General features: G+C 36.4%; 1 protein-coding gene across 3 annotated transcripts in view; it reads left to right on the forward strand.

Moving 5' to 3' along the window:
- The first annotated feature begins 10,460 nt into the window (after positions 1-10,460).
- LOC149252394 (uncharacterized) overlaps positions 10,461-19,721 on the forward strand; it is a 47,326-nt gene continuing 38,065 nt past the window's right edge. The window contains exons 1-2 of one of the 3 annotated variants that reach the window (XM_089459681.1): positions 10,461-10,745; positions 11,574-11,738. In XM_089459681.1, the coding sequence (XP_089315807.1) occupies positions 10,683-10,745; positions 11,574-11,738 (228 nt within the window). In that variant the 5' untranslated portion in view covers positions 10,461-10,682. The other 2 variants (XM_089459683.1, XM_089459682.1) reach the window with 2 other exon arrangements.

The raw sequence follows: 19,721 nt of genomic DNA on the forward strand, positions 1-19,721 counted from the left end.
TTTTATTTTGATGGCGATGATCTGCCCTAAATACATTTTATGTGTGATTTAAGTATTGGTATGTTTCTCTAGAACCATGGATGTGTCCAGTAATCTCATTTGCTCATGTCACCTTTAAATATTAATTTCAAATGATGATAAATCTATTGTAAGCATCTTGTGGTATCATGCTATGAATGGGGTTAAAGGATCACTATCTCTTTGGTTTTAATATGACTTAAGTATATGGATGACAAGTGTATCTTGAATGCTAGCCTTTTTCATGGTATTTATGAGTATTTTCGAGAGATGAATCTCACATTCTAAACACTTCTTCTCATGATTAATATAACACAATAGTAATCTTTTTGTTTTTAATTAAAACCACAATGAGAATTTTTATATTAGTAAAATTTTGAACCTGGATCACAGTCTATACAAAAGGAAAGTACAAAGGAGCACAAATCGAAGTCAGATGTACCTGACATCTCATAAAGACTATCACCTAATGTATATATTTTCCCACTAACATGCTGAATGTTTACTACACCTTTAGAGGTATACACTCTTTAGAATACCTACAAAATCATACAAAATTTGCAATACATAATAACAAAACTAATGCAATGTTATTGCTGAATGTGTTATGAATTTCCCTTTGCTACGAGAGGTACTTTTATGACAGTTTTTGTTTCATTTGCATTTGTTTTTCTCACCTGGATTATGGGATATGTGGAGAGACTATATTGTTACATGCAAATCCTCAATTTGTTGTTGAAGACAAACCACCTCTTCCTTTGTATGCCATTGCTAATTTTTATCCTCCTTCATTTGCTCCATAGTGAAAAAAAACTGCATTAGAAATCCGATTAATCTTTGCACATGACTGCTCCAAATTGACCTCCACTGTGTTCAATCTTCATTCAACAGATTCCATTTTAATGATTCCAGAGATATTTCCTCGTCTACTGTGAGCATTCACCAGAAATATACTCCCAATCTCCAACAAAGCCGGAGAGGGAAGATGAGACGATATACACCAACGTTCCTTTTCACTTAAAAACCCAAAAGCAACGTGATAATACCACAACATCGAGGATACACTAAGGGCACAGGACCAAAACCATGACAAGAGTAGAAGACCAAAATTTCCTCTCAACACCAAAGGCACACAACCATACCAACAACCCATATCACCAATTTGAAAATAAAAGAGGCAATTGAATAACATGGATTGATTGGTTATCCTTTTTCTAGCTCTAGTCCAGTTCAACATTCCAAATTAGGTTCACAATAACTGCAATATTAAAATTAACTTCTTGAATAACTAAAGAAATTACAAAAGTACCTCGCTGACACTTGCTTAGGCCAAATCCCAAGGGGTATGCAAAGCCCATCCTTGGCATTGATCTTGTTACGAGGGAGAAAGATCGAATGCAATGAAATGTAGGGACCAACGAAATGACCCATTGCTTAATGATGGAGGGAACCTCATAGGAAATTAAGTTGGTGACACAAACAAATTTTTCCTATTCCCTGCTTCAATTTCCCTAGAGCAGCTTTGTTCTGCCTCTTACGCTGCAAATTTCACTGCTTATCCCTCTCCAAGAGCTCATCATTTTTGAGATGAATGCACTAGATTCCAATGACAACTTGATAAACACTCTAAGAATTATTTTTGATCCTTTCAGGTCCCCTTCAATGAGCCTGGAGCATTCAAAGTACAATATAAAATGGTGGCATAAAACTGAACTCAGGCATCTTTTGGCCTTCCCCCACGAACAAGCATTCAATATGAGTATACCTACTGGCATTAATGCACTCATTTGTAAGTGAAAGAATGGGAGGGGAGGCCATGATGAACAATATGGTCTTAACCCCTTTGCCCACACCTTTTTTTGATTCAAATAATAGCATGATTAAGGTATAATTGAAATTGTTGGAAATCCATTGTGGATAAATACCCCTTGCTTCTAGTTTGATACCATCATTTGCAAGATGATCAAATTCAAAGTTGAGCAATCTTAGGACTTTCTAAAACCTAATTTTGGGGAAGGATCTTTTCAAATCTTTGACTCTTTCTATTATAATTTTGAGTTTGCATTCTTTAGAAAAGTACCCCTTACCAGTGCTGGATGATAATCAAAGAATCTCCCACCACCACTAAGTTTTCGATCTGAGCTTTTTGGCCAATGTTAAACATTGCAACAATCCATAGGCTTTAGCGGGGTTGTTTGCTAACTAGCCCATGCCCCAAGAATAGTTTATTACTTTGTTTCCTTCGTGGTTATAAATAACCTCTCTCGCTCTTGCAACCCTTACACTAGTAATCTCTGTTTAATGACATAATTAGACAATATTACTTAGCTATCCTAACAACATATGCCTTTTATTGTCTCATTAAGCACTGTTGACACCTGGGCTAAACAACATTACATGTCATAATTTCATTATTGTTTAGGTGCCTTACACTTGACCTTTAATAATAACAAATTTGTGGTAATATTGCTTGATATTTCTCACTATTTACTCTTGTTACGTGCATTGAACAAGGGCACTTTCATACTGGTATCTATTAAGCCTTTTTTTGATGCATTTAAGCTAATCATTGTTTACATGACATGAACTCTGGAATGCTCTAACGCTATCAAGGCATCATTATTATAATATGCTCTTATAAATACAATGGTGTATGCATTTCAAACAATAATGTTTTGATTATCTTCATGAAAGATGTTGAATCACCATCTCTAAGATATAATTTCACACTCTAAAAATGCATGTTGGATCAATGTTTCTCTTGGTTAAGATAACATATTAAGGTTAATAGTTAATGGTATAACTTCATTACAAATTTGCTACCCTAAAACTGAGTTACTCTATTGGTATATGATCTCTCATGATTTGGTTTCATAATTATGCCCACAACTATGGTGAATGAACAATCTATATGACTTCCACTTGTGAACATAATTTATGATCTATTTCCGAGAGTTATTGTGTTGCTAGATACATGTTTCACTAACATCACATCTTGTATGTTTGATATCTTGTATGTTTCACTAACATCACATCTTTTGTGTTTTTTCATGGTGCACTTGAACACTTGTGTTACACTTTTAGGGCAAGTTATGGTGCATGGTTTATTAAGCAAGACTCATTTATGATTTTTCAAGCACAAACCTAGAATAAGCCCACTCATTTAAAGTTTAATCTCATTTAAAGATTGTTCTTAATTGCAAATTTGATGTACCTTCTCACATGCTTAAACTTGTTTGCACTCTTAAGAGAGTGTGTTGGGTCCCTATAATACTAGTGATTACCCCATTACTATTGTAGTTATACCCCTTATTTATATTGTTGTGCCCCTATTACCCCCATATTGTTATTTCTGTGCCCCTTAGAATCCCTCTATTGTTATTTTTGTGGCTTTATATTATTATTGTTAGGTCGGCTGGATTATATTGTGACTCCTTAGACTCCTATATATAGAAAGGAGGTTTTGTCATTTGTATCATCCAAGAATTGTTCATTTATGTAATGTAAAGGAGGTTGCCCCCTCGAAGAGGCTGAATTCTAAGGCGTGGATTTATCTTTTCTATCTTTTCTTGAGCTGGTTTCATAACATTTGGTATCAGAGCTTTGGATTCTAGGGTTTCGCTGCTCCAAACAGGTCATCGTGGCATTTTCGCTATAACTTTTTTTCTGTGACATTTCAGAAGTCGCAAAAAAAACCCATTTGAGAAGAATTGGCGCTGAACCTTGGGTCCGAATTTCAGAGCTTTTCGCGCGATATTTTCGGAGATATGATCTGAGGAAGTTGGCCTTTTTGCAGACTCCTGAATTACATTCAAAACAGGTGACCTGGGGAAAATCGTCATAACTCTCTCTCTGAGGATCGGATTGAAATTTCGTAAAAAGGTACAGAAAGAGGACGGACTGTAGTTTCTTGTATGTGTGTTTCAGATTCAAAGGTTGAAACAGTGACTCGTGGCACGTCGTACAAGTTCGCTCTACTGAACCAGTCTAAAAGCAAGTCACTGTGGGAGATTTCACATAACTCTTCCTTGGAGAATCCAATTTGGCTCAGACTTGTGGCATTGGAAAGAGGAAGCAGAAGGCTACTGCAGGTAGAAATTTCAGAACTGGATGATTCGAAATTACAGAGATACATCAGATTCAATATCAGGCTTCTATAAAGTGAAAAAAAGGTGTGTAGTTTTTTTTTAAATTTTTGTGTAAGCTTGGTTTAACGGAATTCAAAGGGCATAGTAAAGCATTATTATCAGTAACTGATGCCCCGAGGAAAGAAAATGCAAACACCTAGTAAGGAACCTGAAAGCTCTAGCATGACTCATGAAGAAGAAGAAGAAATGCTACATGATATATCAAAATTACAAGAACAAGTGCAACAAATGTCACACTCACAAAAGCTAACAGAAGCTAAGATAAGTGGCGTGGAATCTAAGATAAAGGGCATGGAAGCTAAGATGCATGATTCGAAGACAGATTTGAAGAGAGACATGGCAGATTTGAAGATAGATTTGAAGACAGATATGGAAGAATTGAAGAAGTTGCTACAAGAAAGTGTCACTAATGGTGAAAAGGTAGTAAAGGAAACTCATGATGAGAACAAAAGAAATGTTAATCATGATACCATAGACGCTAATGTTGGATCGAAGACTCACCATGTTCCAAAAATCGATATGAGGAAGTTTGATGGCAAGGATCCCGCCACATGGATATTACAGATGGAGCAATTCTTCGATCTCAATAATGTGCAAAACACACAAAAGGTACGTATGGCAACTTTATATTTGGAACCAAATCAGTTTGTATGGTATCAATGGCTTTGTTCTCGTAAACAATTTATCACTTGGGCAATTTTTACGGAAGAATTGATAGCACATTATGAGGATACAAAAAGCAACACTTTTTTTAGCCAATTGATAAGTCTCAAACAAAAGGGTTCAATAATGGAGCACATTGAGGAGTTCCAAAAATTGAACATAAGGGTAAAAGATATTCCAGAGGAGCATAGGATTGATGTGTTCATAGGGTCTTTAAAGGATAATATCCAACATGATGTGCGCCTTTGGGAACCTGATTCATTAGAGAAGGCATTCAGGTTAGCAAGAAAAATGGAAAGCAAAATTATGGCAACTAGGAAGCATACCATTCACAACTATAAAGACGGAAGTGTTGTTGCCCATAGTCTTCCACAACCTACAAGGTTGACACCACAACAATTGGAAGAAAAAAGAGCAAAAGGGCTTTGTTACAATTGTGATAGCAAATACACAAAAGGTCATAAGTGTGCTGAGAAGAAATTATTCTACATAGATTGTGAAGAGGAAGAAGAAAAGGAGCAAGAAAGGTCAAAAGAAGAGGATATATTCCAGGAACAAAGCCTAGATGAAGAACAAATAAATCCGACCATATCTTGTAATGCATTGGCGGGAATTACCACTCCTCAAACCATCAAGATAGAAGGACAAATCAAGAAGAAAAAGGTAATAGTGTTGATTGATTCAGGAAGCACCCACAATTTTATTCATTGTAGGGTAGCAAAAGAATTGAATTGCTTCCTATATCCAGCACCAGAGTGTCAAGTGATGATTGCAAATGGAGGAACAATAAATTGTTCTGGAAAGTGCCATAATATCAAGCTATCCATGGGAGAATATGTATTGACTAGCCCAATGCTTTCCATTCCAATGGGAGGTGCTGATGTTGTACTAGGAGTCCAATGGCTACAATCCTTGGGTACAATAGCTTTTAATTTTCAAGAACTTTTCATGAAATTTTCTGTGGAAGGAAAGGAAGTTGAATTAAGGGGTATTGCAGGGAAACCAGGAAAGATAATCAGCTCTAATGGCATGACAAAGCTTCTAAAAAAGGAGCAAAGAGGTGTAATTGCACAATTATGTTCGCTAGATGTTTCCACATTGGAATCATCTATTTCTCCAGATCTCCAAAAAGTCCTGGACAATCATTCCAAGGTATTTGAGACTCCCAAAGGTCTCCCACCTATGCGTGATCATGATCATGCTATTCATCTGATTCCAGGAAGTGTTCCTCCAAACATCAGGCCGTACAGATATCCATATGTCCAAAAAAGTGAAATTGAACGTATGGTTGCAGAAATGCTAGAGGCTGGTATAATTCAACCGAGTCAAAGTTCTTTCTCAGCTCCAGTAGTATTGGTGCACAAGAAGGATGGATCATGGCGCATGTGTCCAGATTATAGGGAGCTCAACAAGCTCACTATTAAAGATAAGTTCCCCATTCCTGTCATTGATGAATTACTGGATGAATTGCATGGATCAATTTACTTCACCAAGTTGGATCTTCGTTCGGGATATCATCAAATCAGAATGAAGATTGAAGACATTCCGAAAACGGCATTTAGAACTCATGAGGGTCATTATGAATTTTTGGTCATGCCTTTTGGCCTTACCAATGCACCTTCAACATTTCAAGGTTTGATGAATTCAATTTTCAAACCATTCCTTAGAAAATTTGTGTTAGTATTTTTTGATGATATACTAATCTACAGCAAGTCTTGGAAGGATCATGTTGAACATGTTGACAAGGTGCTACAACTATTGGAGGAGAAACAATTATATGCAAAAAGATCCAAATGTTTCTTTGGAGTCCAGGAGGTGGAATATTTGGGTCATATTGTATCTCATGAAGGAGTTAAGGTAGACCCTAGCAAAATTAAAGCCATTAAGGAATGGAAAATCCCCACATCCATAAAGCATCTGCGAGGATTTCTTGGGTTGACAGGGTATTATCGCAAGTTTGTTAAGAATTATGGGAGAATAGCAGCACCTCTAACAACATTATTGAAGAAAGATTCATTTTCATGGACTCCGGAAGCAACAAAGGCCTTTGAACATCTTAAAGAGGCAATGTGCCAAGCACCGGTCTTAGCTACACCGGACTTCACAAAAACCTTTATTGTGGAATGTGATGCTTCAGGAAATGGAATTGGTGCTGTTTAATGCAAGATGAAAGACCCATTGCTTTTGAAAGTCGTCCAATCAAGGGAAAGTTTTTAAGCAAAGCTATTTATGAGAAGGAAATGTTGGCAATACTCCATGCACTTAAGAAATGGCGACCCTACCTAATGGGAAGACACTTCAAGGTAAAAACGGATCATGATAGCCTTAAATACTTTTTAGAACAAAGATTATCCTCTGAAGAGCAACAAAAGTGGGTCACAAAGATGTTGGGTTATGACTTTGAAATCATCTACAAAAAAGGGAAGCAAAATGTGGTGGCAGATGCACTCTCAAGAAAGGATGAGGATGTGGAAGCATTGTTGTGTGCCATTTCTATTATCCAACCAGATTGGATAAACGAAGCAAAGGAGGAATGGAAGAATGACGAAGAAGTGTGGGCACTTATTCGAAAGCTACAACAAGATTCCAGTACTTCTGATACATTTAGCTGGCAAAATGATTCGTTATGGTACAAAGATCGCTTATACCTCTGTAAGAATTCCCAGCTAAAACAAAAGATTCTTATGGAATTGCACACTTCTCCCTTAGGAGGGCACTCAGGATTTTTAAAAACTTACCACAGGGTTAAGAAGGAATTTTTTTGGGATGGCCTTAAATCAGATATTCAAAAGTTTGTGGCGGAATGTTTGGTTTGCCAACAAAATAAAGTTGAAACAATTAAGACACCGGGTCTATTACAACCTTTATCCATTCCAAGCCAACGTTGGGAGGAGGTTTCAATGGATTTTATCACAGGTTTACCCAAGTCTGAGGGAAAGAGTGTCATCATGGTGGTAGTTGACAGACTTACCAAGTATGCACACTTTTGTGCATTATCACATCCATTTAAAGCCAGTACAGTTTCTACTGCATTTATGGAAACAGTTCAAAAGCTACATGGAAACCCAAAGATTATTGTAAGTGACAGAGATCCCATTTTCACTGGAAATTTTTGGACAGAATTATTTTCTTGTCTTGGTACTCAGTTAGCTCATAGCTCATCTTATCATCCTCAATCTGATGGGCAAACTGAGATAGTAAACAAATGTTTGGAAGGATATCTTCGTTGCTTTGTATCTGATAAACAGACACAATGGGTCAAATGGTTGCCTCTGGCTGAATGGTGGTATAACACTTCCTTCCATACAGCAACAAAAATGACCCCATTTATGGCACTTTATGGGTATCAACCACCATCCATCACATCATATTTAAGAGAAAATTCTAAGGTTCAGGCAGTGGAACATCACATCGAACATCAACAACAAGTCCTCCAACTCTTAAAGGATAACCTCGTGTTGGCACAAAATAGAATGAAACAACAGGCAGATCAACATCGCAGTGAAAGAAGTTTTGATGTAGGTGATTGGGTATTCCTACGGCTACAACCATATAAGCAAATGTCCCTAAAGCAAGCTAAGAAGGATAATAAATTATCACCAAAGTATTATGGTCCGTACAAGGTGTTGGAAAAGATTGGTACTATGGCATACAAATTGGAGCTTCCTGCAGCTTCTCGATTGCACCCAGTTTTCCATGTTTCATGTTTAAAGAAGGTTATAGGCGACAAGCTCCCAGTTCAAACAATATTGCCAGAACTTGACGAGGAAGGAAAAATTATATTGGAACCGGAAGCAGTCACAGAAACAAGAACTCGACAGCTACGAAATCGATCAATTTCAGAGTATCTTATCAAGTGGAAGAACTTATCCGCTGAAGATTCCACATGGGAGGATGAGAATTTTATGCAGAAGTATCCAGAACTACTCAAGCGTTGAGGACAACACTTTTTTGAAGGAGAGGGGCATGTTGGGTCCCTATAATACTAGTGATTACCCCATTACTATTGTAGTTATACCCCTTATTTATATTGTTGTGCCCCTATTACCCCCATATTGTTATTTCTGTGCCCCTTAGAATCCCTCTATTGTTATTTTTGTGGCTTTATATTATTATTGTTAGGTCGGCTGGATTATATTGTGACTCCTTAGACTCCTATATATAGAAAGGAGGTTTTGTCATTTGTATCATCCAAGAATTGTTCATTTATGTAATGTAAAGGAGGTTGCCCCCTCGAAGAGGCTGAATTCTAAGGCGTGGATTTATCTTTTCTATCTTTTCTTGAGCTGGTTTCATAACAGAGTGACTAGTGCCAATCTTGCCAAATTCTTAGTTAAACCAAGTCTTAGGATTCCTCCTCACTACTCAACAATTTGACCTAGATTGACCTTTAGCAACTCACCCCTTGACTAGGATTTTTTCGCCATAGTCTAAAGAGTGGGGCAAGGCCATTGAGATGGAAAATGGGTAGCTTTTATGTTAGTTGCCTCAAGGCTCCCCGATTGGTGTTAGGACTTTTCTCTCTAAGACAAAGTTTGACTAGTAATATTCCACACTAAGTATTTCTTAACATCTTCCCTTACCTCAACTCTTATGGCACCTTAAAAAATACTTATTGATAAGCATTCCCTAATATCTCCCTAGTAAGTATTCTTTAATATCTCCCACCCTTACATACCCTTTAATATCTCTTTCCGCCCCACCCCACCTTAAGGAAGTCACGAGAATGAGGTCTGTGGAGAAATGAATAATAAGAATTCCCTAATACTCCCCCAACCCCCACCCTAATAATTCCCTAATGTTGCCCGTCACCCCACCCTTATACACGCATCTTTATATTATTTCAAACATTCTTACACGCTTCACACAACAAATTTCATAATTCCAACATCCATCTCTTTATCATATTTTTTTAGAAAATTAATTAAAATACATCTTCAAATTATTCATTCTTAAATACTAGCCACTAAAATTTATCTTTTCAATTATAATTTCCATATTTACTATACATAATTTTATCTATTTCAAAAAATCACTCAAATATTCGCTAATATTTACTTAAAATAATTTACAAATATCTATTTACAAATCATTTATTTATTTTTTCTACACAATTTTATCTATTTCCTTAAAAAAAAACTTATTAAATAAATATAAATATATATTTACAAAAATCACTTAAATTCTCCATATGTTTTATACATAATTTAATGTATTTTCACGAATCTCTTAAATATCGGATAATGTCTGTTTAGAAAAATATAAATACCCATATCCAAAAGATCACTGGAATGTTAGATAATGGGTTTAAAAAACATTATATAATAAATTATATTTATTATAAATATAAATTTCCATTATAAAAGCTCATGACCTCTCGTTTCATTGAGGTGCTGTATTATTCACCTCTTCCTTCTCGAAGGTGCGGTGTCATTAAACGAGCCGACAATGCACAATGGCATCTCCAGCCCTACTAAAGTGCATATTCACAGGAATGGCACTGGTTGGTGACTTCATGATAACAATATCCACCCATAAATTTATGTACCAATCGACCCTACGAGTAAAAAACATTTAGTATGTAGCCCCACCACCAATGCCATTTACACCACTGGGTCCCTCGCCTCTAAAAACGATACAATGCGTGATACTTTACTAGGCAGCTTAGATCTGGGGATCTGAACATCGAGAGATCCCATAAAAGGTGCCTAGAAAGTGGCGTCCCTGATCCCTAGCTGAATGCAAGGAGCTCATTGAAGGCGGTATTCAATCATCCAAATTTACAGCCTCATAACTGAGAGGTTGAAAAGTGGGCATCGAGGATCACATATTCGGCCTCCCAGGTGTGTTGGAATGGTGGGGATCTTCTCACGCTTGACATCGACCAGGGCCGGTCTCCGGTCTCAGGCCTCATCTGTACGTTACGACGTCAGCTTTGTCATTTTCTTTTACAAACTCCCCAAAAATGTATACACATTTGGGTGTTAGAGGAAATGGTGATTTTTCTTGTTTTTGCTTACGAATCTGCTCAATTTTTTACTGTTACTGGGCATGGGGATTTGTCATGGACTCCCTTATCGACAAGTGTGGATCTGTATCCTTATCCTCATTAATTCAAATTTATTTCTATTTGAAGACCCTTTTTTCTCTGAAAAATGGGTTTTTGTTTTCTCGTTTAGGGGAGGTCAGTGTTTCGATTATCGAGAATGACAAACGAGGGCCTTAAACACAAGCGGTTTAGGACAATATTTCATCTGGTGTTAATTTTTGCGCTAATCTTTTACATCAGAATTTATGTTCTTGTTTTAGATGAATCCACTGGAATAGCAAAATTTTCTGACGAAAAAAGTCTAGGTCCGGTGCAGGTCGCTAGTTTAAACCATAGGAGTCACGATAGTGGCAGGAATATGGCCTTACAATTGTGGAAACTCTTTAAGGAACCTGTGTAGATAATCTTTAGGATGGCACAATTAATGTAAATGTTTCTCAATTTCCTAGGATTTTATATTTCTTTCTAGTAAAAATTGGTGTTTATTTGAGTAAAATTATTTTATTTCATGGTATAGTAGTTTGAGCGAGCACTCATTTGGATTGGGAAATATTTTTTGGAAAATTTGGAAAAAATAGCTAAACGACGAATGCTAACCCCTAAAATGTTGTGTGCAGCAATACCTAGGATGGATAGTAGTGTTTTGATTTTTTTTCTGTGCTTTTTATTCTTTTTAATTTTGAGATTTGTTGCAGGATGAGAGGGAAGGTACCCCATCTGGAAAGGACTCACCGGCCACTTTGGCAGATAACCATGGAGTTGAACCTACAGAGGAATTCAAGCCAGTAGAACACCCACTAGAGCCCCCGGACAAGGATCAACCTGTCAGATGCCCTCCCCCTGAACCATCTATTCTCCATGTAAGTACATTTGCCTCTCTTTGTGGTTTTCTAATTAAAATCCAGCTTACAAAATTTATCGTAAGAGGACTACTGTCGTTATGTGCTTTCCTCCTGGAACTTTATTTGCTACCAAAAATGAGTTGTTGGTTTTGCAACGGGTTTGGCCAGAAACCCTTCGGATTTACAACATTACCGCAATGAGGAAATGTAAATAATCGTGGAAAAAAAGGTCATTTAAATTTTAGAATGATCTATTCATAATCTATCTTTGTTTTGTAAATTCTCTCAATCTTTGTTGAAGTAAAGGCTATTTTGCTTCGTCTGGACAAGTAATAGAAGCCATAGAGTGTTGAATGTGTTACAGGAATTTTTTTAAATTGACTTTGATATATACATATATATTAGTGGCTTATGCTTTTTAGCATGGTGGAATCACAGCTAACTATCATTCAGCTGATAATTTAAAGTGGCATAAAGTTCCGCAGTTCTGCACTAATTGCACTTGTTTTGACATTTAATTTGTGCTAAAATATTTACGGTGGGACATCCAACTAGCTCGTAGATTTATTTTGTTTTATTTGTAAATAAGGCCGTTTCTTATAATCCGTGAGAAGTTGAACGTTTCAGATATTCCATAGTTGTATGTTTATTGTGTGAAGTAAAGGCTGTGCTCATTGTGTGTATACTTTCTCTGTCTCTCTGGGTGCTATGACTGCAATTTAAATTTTATGCTATTTTTAACATGGTATCAGAGTCAGAGATCCTATTTTGGAAGGATTTCATGTGGTGCACAAGATTGATTTTCATGCTGTAGCTTCAAGCATTTTGATGGCTGCCCATCTCTTGTATACTTTTCTATACAGTTTATCCTGTGGCAATGTTTTTGAATATTAATATAGTTCTGTTATGGTGGAATCACTGTTAACTAGCAAAATTCAGTCGCTGATTAAAGTGACATAAGATTCGGCATTTTTGCACTAACCACCCTTATTTTGGCATTTTTTGTGTGTGTTAAAATTTGTACAGTGGGACATCCAACCAGTTTGTAGATCTATTTTGTTTTATTTGTACATAAGGCTGTATTTCATATTCTGCGGGAAGTTGAAAGTTTCAGCTATTCCATAGTTGTGTGTATATATATATATGTTTATTGTGTGAAATAAAGACTGCTCATTGTGTATATACTTTCTTTGTCTCTCTGGGTTCTGTGACTGCAATTTATACTCTTTTTGACATGGTATCAGAGCTAGAGATCCTGTTTTGGAAGGATTTCATGCAATGTTCCACCAAGTCTTCTGGACCGGGGTGGCTGGGGACAAAGGTGCAACAGGGGGGACCTGTGAGAGCACCTCTAGGTTTTAGGGAAATTCATGGGGCAGGGGGGGGATGTCAGGGCGTGTGTGTGTGTGTGTCTCTCTCTCTCTATCTATATGTACGTATGTATATTAATTATAAACATGATTCAGATTCAAATTCAAATTCAGTAATGAAATACATTGATTTATATATCAGAAATGATTCAATGAAATAGAAATAGGAAAACAGTATACATTGATTTAAATTCATCATTCATTATTCTAGAATCTGATTAGTACTAAGTAAAGTAGTAGATACTAATGTCTGAACACTAGAATAGTAAATTAAAATTACTCAAACTCAAAGTGACGTGTCAAAGACTTAATCTGTGATCATCAATATCTAGAGTCAAGACTCAAAAGTTAAAACTGAAAATGAATGATAGATAGTGATCCAATGTTATCAAACCAGACTGTCGACCCCAAAACCGGGAATTGGACCAAAAATTCAGTCAACCAAAAAATACATAAACATTCAAAATTTGAACAAATACGTAATTATTCATGTGCATCCATATGAATACGAACTAAGTCACCGGATTCGTCCTAAACCCCCTGCGAATCCCGAATCCGGCGAATCCGACACGATTTGTTCCGGATTCGTGTCCAAATCACAGGACACGTCGTGTCCGAGGGCGTGTCGCGATTTTAGGACACGTGTCCGGTTTCCAGGACTCGCTAAGCTCAGCGCGGGAATGAAAAGGGCGTATTTGCTCATTAAAAATGTCATTTGGCAAGTGATTTGTGTGATTTCATCCTTTTACTTAAATTTTTAACATTACCATGAAATGACTCAGGATGTTTGAGAGTGGTTCCGGCCTCATTGGATTTCATATGGAGAAAGTAGAATTTTAGATTTCATTCAAAATCCAGCAGACTTATCAGTTTTTCAAGATTTTATGATTGGGGGATTGCAATGTTTCCATTGAATTTTGTCATGTATTAGGGTATGGAACTCGTATTTAATCAACAGCACCAAACCAAGAGCTTCTAAATATGTCGCTCTCGCTCCTGTTTTCGCTCCCGCTCCTCGCTTTCGCTCCCGCTCCCAAGTAACACTATTCCTGATGATATGGGTCTGGACTCTGGACACCACTGTTGAGTTGGCATTGGCCAACATGGATTCAATGATCCAGTGCTAGAGCCTGTTAGATTTGATGACTTAGAGGGGTCAACCTCCATACCAGCAGATGCAGAGGCGACTATGGATACAACGGAGTAGGAGGATGTAGAGGAGAGCAGTGGGGACCATGATGATGGGGACAGTGATGCTGATTTTGATGCTGATTGATGCCTTGAGGCTTGTATACTTGTAGTTGTTTTATATTTTCTATTTCTATTTGCCATTGGCATTGCACCAACACTACCTATGTAACACATTTTGATTTGATGACTTAATGAGAACTACAGTTGTCAGTGTGTTTATCTTACTATCTTGTAGTTGTAAGTTGTCTTTCAGTTATGAATTATGAATCATGATTCAAATTTTTAATAGATTTATCATTTATGTGACCAGTACCACTGACATTTATTTGAATTTTGTATGTACTATGCATGCTAATAGCTATAGATGAAGATCTATGTTTGAGATCAATAAATTTGTATCATTAATTAAAATTTGTGTAAGAAATATGATAATATCTAATTTTTAATATATATGTATATTTTTTAAATATATATCTATATATCTATATATATATATTTAATAAAATAATATATAACGTGTCCTAACGTGTCCTGTTCCGGGGGGTCAGCGTGTTCGAATCCGACACCAGGAATCTCGAATCCTACGTGTCCCAAATCCCTGTGTCAGGTGACTTAGAATACAAACCATATACACAATTATGCGAAGTTTCTTATATATATAACCAAAATAGCATTGAGTGCAATCTATCTTTGAACCAAAAATACTTCAACAAGAGGCTCTAGATGGCCTCTATAGCCCACAAAAAATCATGCTACAACAAATACTTACGTATCTTCAAAATCATTGCCTATATTGGAATCCTCATCATCAATATCATTGCCTATATTGGGATCCTCATCATCAATGTCATCCTTTAAGCATTAAAATAAGATAGGAAAAACTTAACATGTCAAATCGAGATTTTGTTAGAAAATTAGAAAGGAAGAAAGATTTTCTTGTGTTGATAAATACTTGTGATATTCTTGTTGTCTTATTAACTTTCTTTATGTTCTAGTTTAATCTTCTATTCATCAAGCAATCATCAAATCAAAACATGAAGATCAACGACACCAGATGTAGGCACTTAGCCAGGGCTGAAACCCCTCTCCAGGGGAAAACCCGGTCAAACTCTTCCACTAATCAAATTGAGATAAACCAATACCTTATGCATAGGCAAAGACATCCTCCAATCACCAAGTCAACTCCTTTCTTCCAATAGATGATCCCTGCCAATGCCTGCAAGTGTTGGCTTCTCAGTTGCAGCGACAATCCATAATTTTGACCTCCAGCTACAGATTTTCGGCTCCCAGCATCAAAATTTCGGACCTGCAGTAGATATAGAAATTTGGCCCCAACAACAACCCAAAAACTTTGCACGTGTGAGAGATAGATAGTCCAAGAACTCAATTTGGGTCTTCCCAGCTTCTTCTATCCTTCTCCAACAACTTCACTCTCTTTTTTTGTTGCTTCTTATTGTAGATCGAACCTGTTGAGTGAGTACTTCAAATAGGTCGAGCTGCCTCTTTATATATAGCCTTTATGCTAGGTCGAATTCGTGAGGATAGGGCCGACTTGGTGTGGAGGTGACAAATGACCTTTTCTGACTAAAAATTAATTATTTTTACATGATACAAAAGCCCAAGAAGGGTCTAATAAAGATGACAATGACTCTATTGACTCAAGATAAAACCTAGAAGCCTTCAATGGAGGCTTTGACTTAAACAATCATTGACCCAAGCATGAAACCCATGCTTTAATAAGTCAATTTCTTTTATGATAAAATTTCTTTTTCTTTCTTTTGATAAGTACATTACATCATGACTCAAATACAATCATGAAGACTGACTCTAGTTACATTTTTCAACACTCCCTCTTAATTAGGGAGGTATTATACATATGGAAGATCTCAAACATATACATATACAAAGGTATATGGAAGATCTCAAAAGATATACTCTGTGAAGAGTCACAACACACACAATGATACAACTTAGATACTTGACCAGAGTACTCTAATCGGGTAGGACTAAGGTGTACTCAAGCTTTAGCCTCTCTAGGTACCATCAGGCTTTTAAGCTCTAACACCAACCCAGGGATCTAGGTGCATATCCAAGGTCAGAGCTCCATGACCAGGGTACTCTAATCGGGTAGGACTAAGGTGTACTCAAGCTTTAGCCTCTCTAGGTACCATCAGGCTTTTAAGCTCTAACACCAACCCAGGGATCTAGGTGCATATCCAAGGTTTGAGCTCCATGACCAACACCACCCTCCCTACTTTGGGATCTAGACATCAACACATAGGCCAGCGAGATGTCCTTCCAAGCATCTTGTTGCCACAAGATGCTTCATCTCTCCTTATCAATAAAATTAGATATATATCCACCACTCCAAGCATGCTTCAAATGTTCAATCTTTTTACGGAGAGATCCTGCACAATCACAACCCCAATCAGTGATAAACCTTCAAATATATATGCAAGTAAACACAAACCTTTAGGGTCCTCAATCATTTTGATGCTACTTATATCATCATCAAGTTATCCAAATACAACTTGTCAGAAGCTTTCTTCTTCTTTCATTTCTTTAGTAGCACCAAATACAACCTCAGTACTTCTCAAGTCTTTTGTTTGCAAATCCAATTGTAGAACTTTCATTCATTCTTCAGTTTCATTCTTTTTTCAAGGTATTCACTATGACTGTCATGGTATTCTCTCCCTCTCAACAGGGGAGATACACCTTTTCTTCTATCCAAGCTCCCTCTCAACTTAGGGAGATCAACAACTTCCTTCTTTTATAACATCAAAGAGGCTTCAACCTCTCAAGGCTTCATTTCTTTCTAATTGATCATCATCATTCTTATAACTTCCTTCATCATGCTCATCATTATTATCATCTTCAATTATGAATATATTTAACATCTTGAAGATTATGTATCTGCAAAACTTTAATAGCAAGTACAACCAAATACAAATATACAGAAGCATGAAGTCAACTATATCAAACTCATGTCATTACAATGGAAGCATTAAAACATTCAAGCTTTTGACATCAAATACCTAAACTTAGTTAGGTTTATAATTAACAAGGGTCACATCTTTTTACATACTAGACTTCAACTTCTTGCTAGGGTTTTGTCATAAACCCTAGACTCCATCTTCGAGACACAAAGCCTTAGATATCAACAATTCAATCAAATAATAATCCAATCATAATACTATACATCTAAGGTTTCAACAATATGCTTTTAGAATTACATGTCAGACTCTACTAGGGTTTGTTGCAAACCCTATATTTTATCATCAAAGCTAAATCATATCAATAATCGAAAACAATATCATCATGTCCTAGAATATCAATCTCTACTAGGGTTTTGTTACAAACCCTAGATTTCACAAACTAAAACATGAGTATCAACAATTAAGTTAGCATACTCGCATATGCATATCGAAGCTATCATAATCATGCACTAACATTTCACATCAATATCTATTAGGTAAAACCAAGATCAATACATAGAACAATTTTGACCAGGCTAGGGTTTCGATCAAACAAACATATACATCTGGGGTTTCATTCCTAAGATCTTACTATGACTCTTACAAGGGTTTTTCTTATAAACCCTAATTCACCAAACCCTAAAGATCTAGGGTTTCAATATATAACCTAAACATTAACGACAAACCCAAAGGACTAAGTTTTTTACCATAACATTATCAAAACCCTAAACTTCAAAAGGATAAGATTTCTAGACTTTACCAACAACCCCCAAGTAGACTAGGGTTTCATTATTGACATACCCTTAGCAACAAGAGGCTAGGGTTTTACAGTGAACCCTAAGGGTTAGGGTTTCACAAGAATGATCAAATTATAGAGACATTATAACGAGGGCAGGTTCAATCTAATGACTAATCACCCTAACAAGAATCTTTAAGATTCAAAACCCTAGACATAGCGATGTCAGTAATGTAAAGCAAATTTCAAAAGAGAATGATCATACCTTTCGCAACAAACTTTTAAGACATACCTTGAGTTGTTCTTTAAAAAACCTTGTAGGACATCAATTCTTGAAGGGATTCCTTTGCAACAAAACTTATTTCATGATTCAAGTCTTTCCTTTGAAGTCTCCTCCACAACCTTTGTGTACTCTGCAAGCTTTTCCTACCAAGGAAAATATAAAGAAAAACGTTATGAGTATATAATACAAACAAATCTCGATGTGAGGAGGAAAGCAAACATGAAAGATGAAACAAAGAACAATATACTTATCTTATAGTAAAATGGTGAAGGCTCCTCTTAATCCAATCTTTCTGAGGGATACCTACAACTTATCAAAACAACTTCAAGAACTTCTAGCAATACATATTAGATCCGTGGATCCTAAAAATCAAAACATAAAACATTACAAAACTTAGAATAGTAGATTTAGAAGGATATGTGAGAGAAGATATAATAGTATAAGTCTTTGATTTCGGATTCTTCAGTCTTGTTCTTCTTCGGTGGAGCTTCATCGACAACATTTGCATGTTCTCTTTCTCTCTTCTTATTCCTTGGATTTTCGGCACATTGGCTTTTGTAGTGCCCCATCTTATGATAATTGTAGCACTCAATCTTTGATAGATCAACCTTCTTCTTTGGTCCTTTGAACTTATTGAATACTCCCTTCTTCTTGTGATGAGCAGAGTAGGCATTTGAAGTGTTGCCTTCTTCATCCTCCTTGTTACTTACTAATGAGATGCAAGCTTCTTCTTGATTGCGTGCATTCAACATTTGTTCAAAGGTTGGAGTATCTTTCCAACTACTAATTTTTGATGCAGAAGAGCTCCAAGATTTTGGTCAACCTAGTAGTGCAGCGATTACGAGTTCCTTCTCTGGTACAACTTCATCAATCGCTTGCAATTCATCTCTTATTCTAGATATCCTTTCAAAATATGATGACACAATATCATCTTTTGTCATCTTTATTGTTCTTAGTTCATTTTTGAGACTAGCTATTTGACTAATGTTCTTGATGGTGAACAACTTGGAGAGGGCTTCATACATTTCTTGTGTAGACTCTATATTGGATATGTACATGATTAGATTGTCCTTCACTCCATTTACTATTAAATTCATGGCCAAGATGTCGGTTTCTTTGAATTTCTCCTTTCTTGCATCATTTGTAGGTTTCCTAACTTTTCCTCGAACAAGGTCCAAACCTTTATGCTTAGCGAGAATAAGATCTATCCTCTTCTTCCATGCCCTATAGTTGGAGATTCCTTCTAGCTTGTTTTCAGACTTCATTATCATGTCTTCTTTTCTTGATATAGTAGACTTTCCTCTTCTTATATGATCCTTATCCTTAGGCTCTTTCAGTAGATCTCCAAGCTGCCTTTTTCTTTCCTCGTTCACCTTAGCTCGGATACCATGTTAGAAAATTGGAAAGGCAAAAATATTTTCTTATGTTGATAATTACTTGTGATAT

Source organism: Pinus tabuliformis, chromosome 7 (genome assembly GCF_031772625.1).
Source record: "Pinus tabuliformis cultivar Carrire ecotype Pingquan chromosome 7, CPIR1, whole genome shotgun sequence".
Classification (NCBI taxonomy): domain Eukaryota; kingdom Viridiplantae; phylum Streptophyta; class Pinopsida; order Pinales; family Pinaceae; genus Pinus; species Pinus tabuliformis.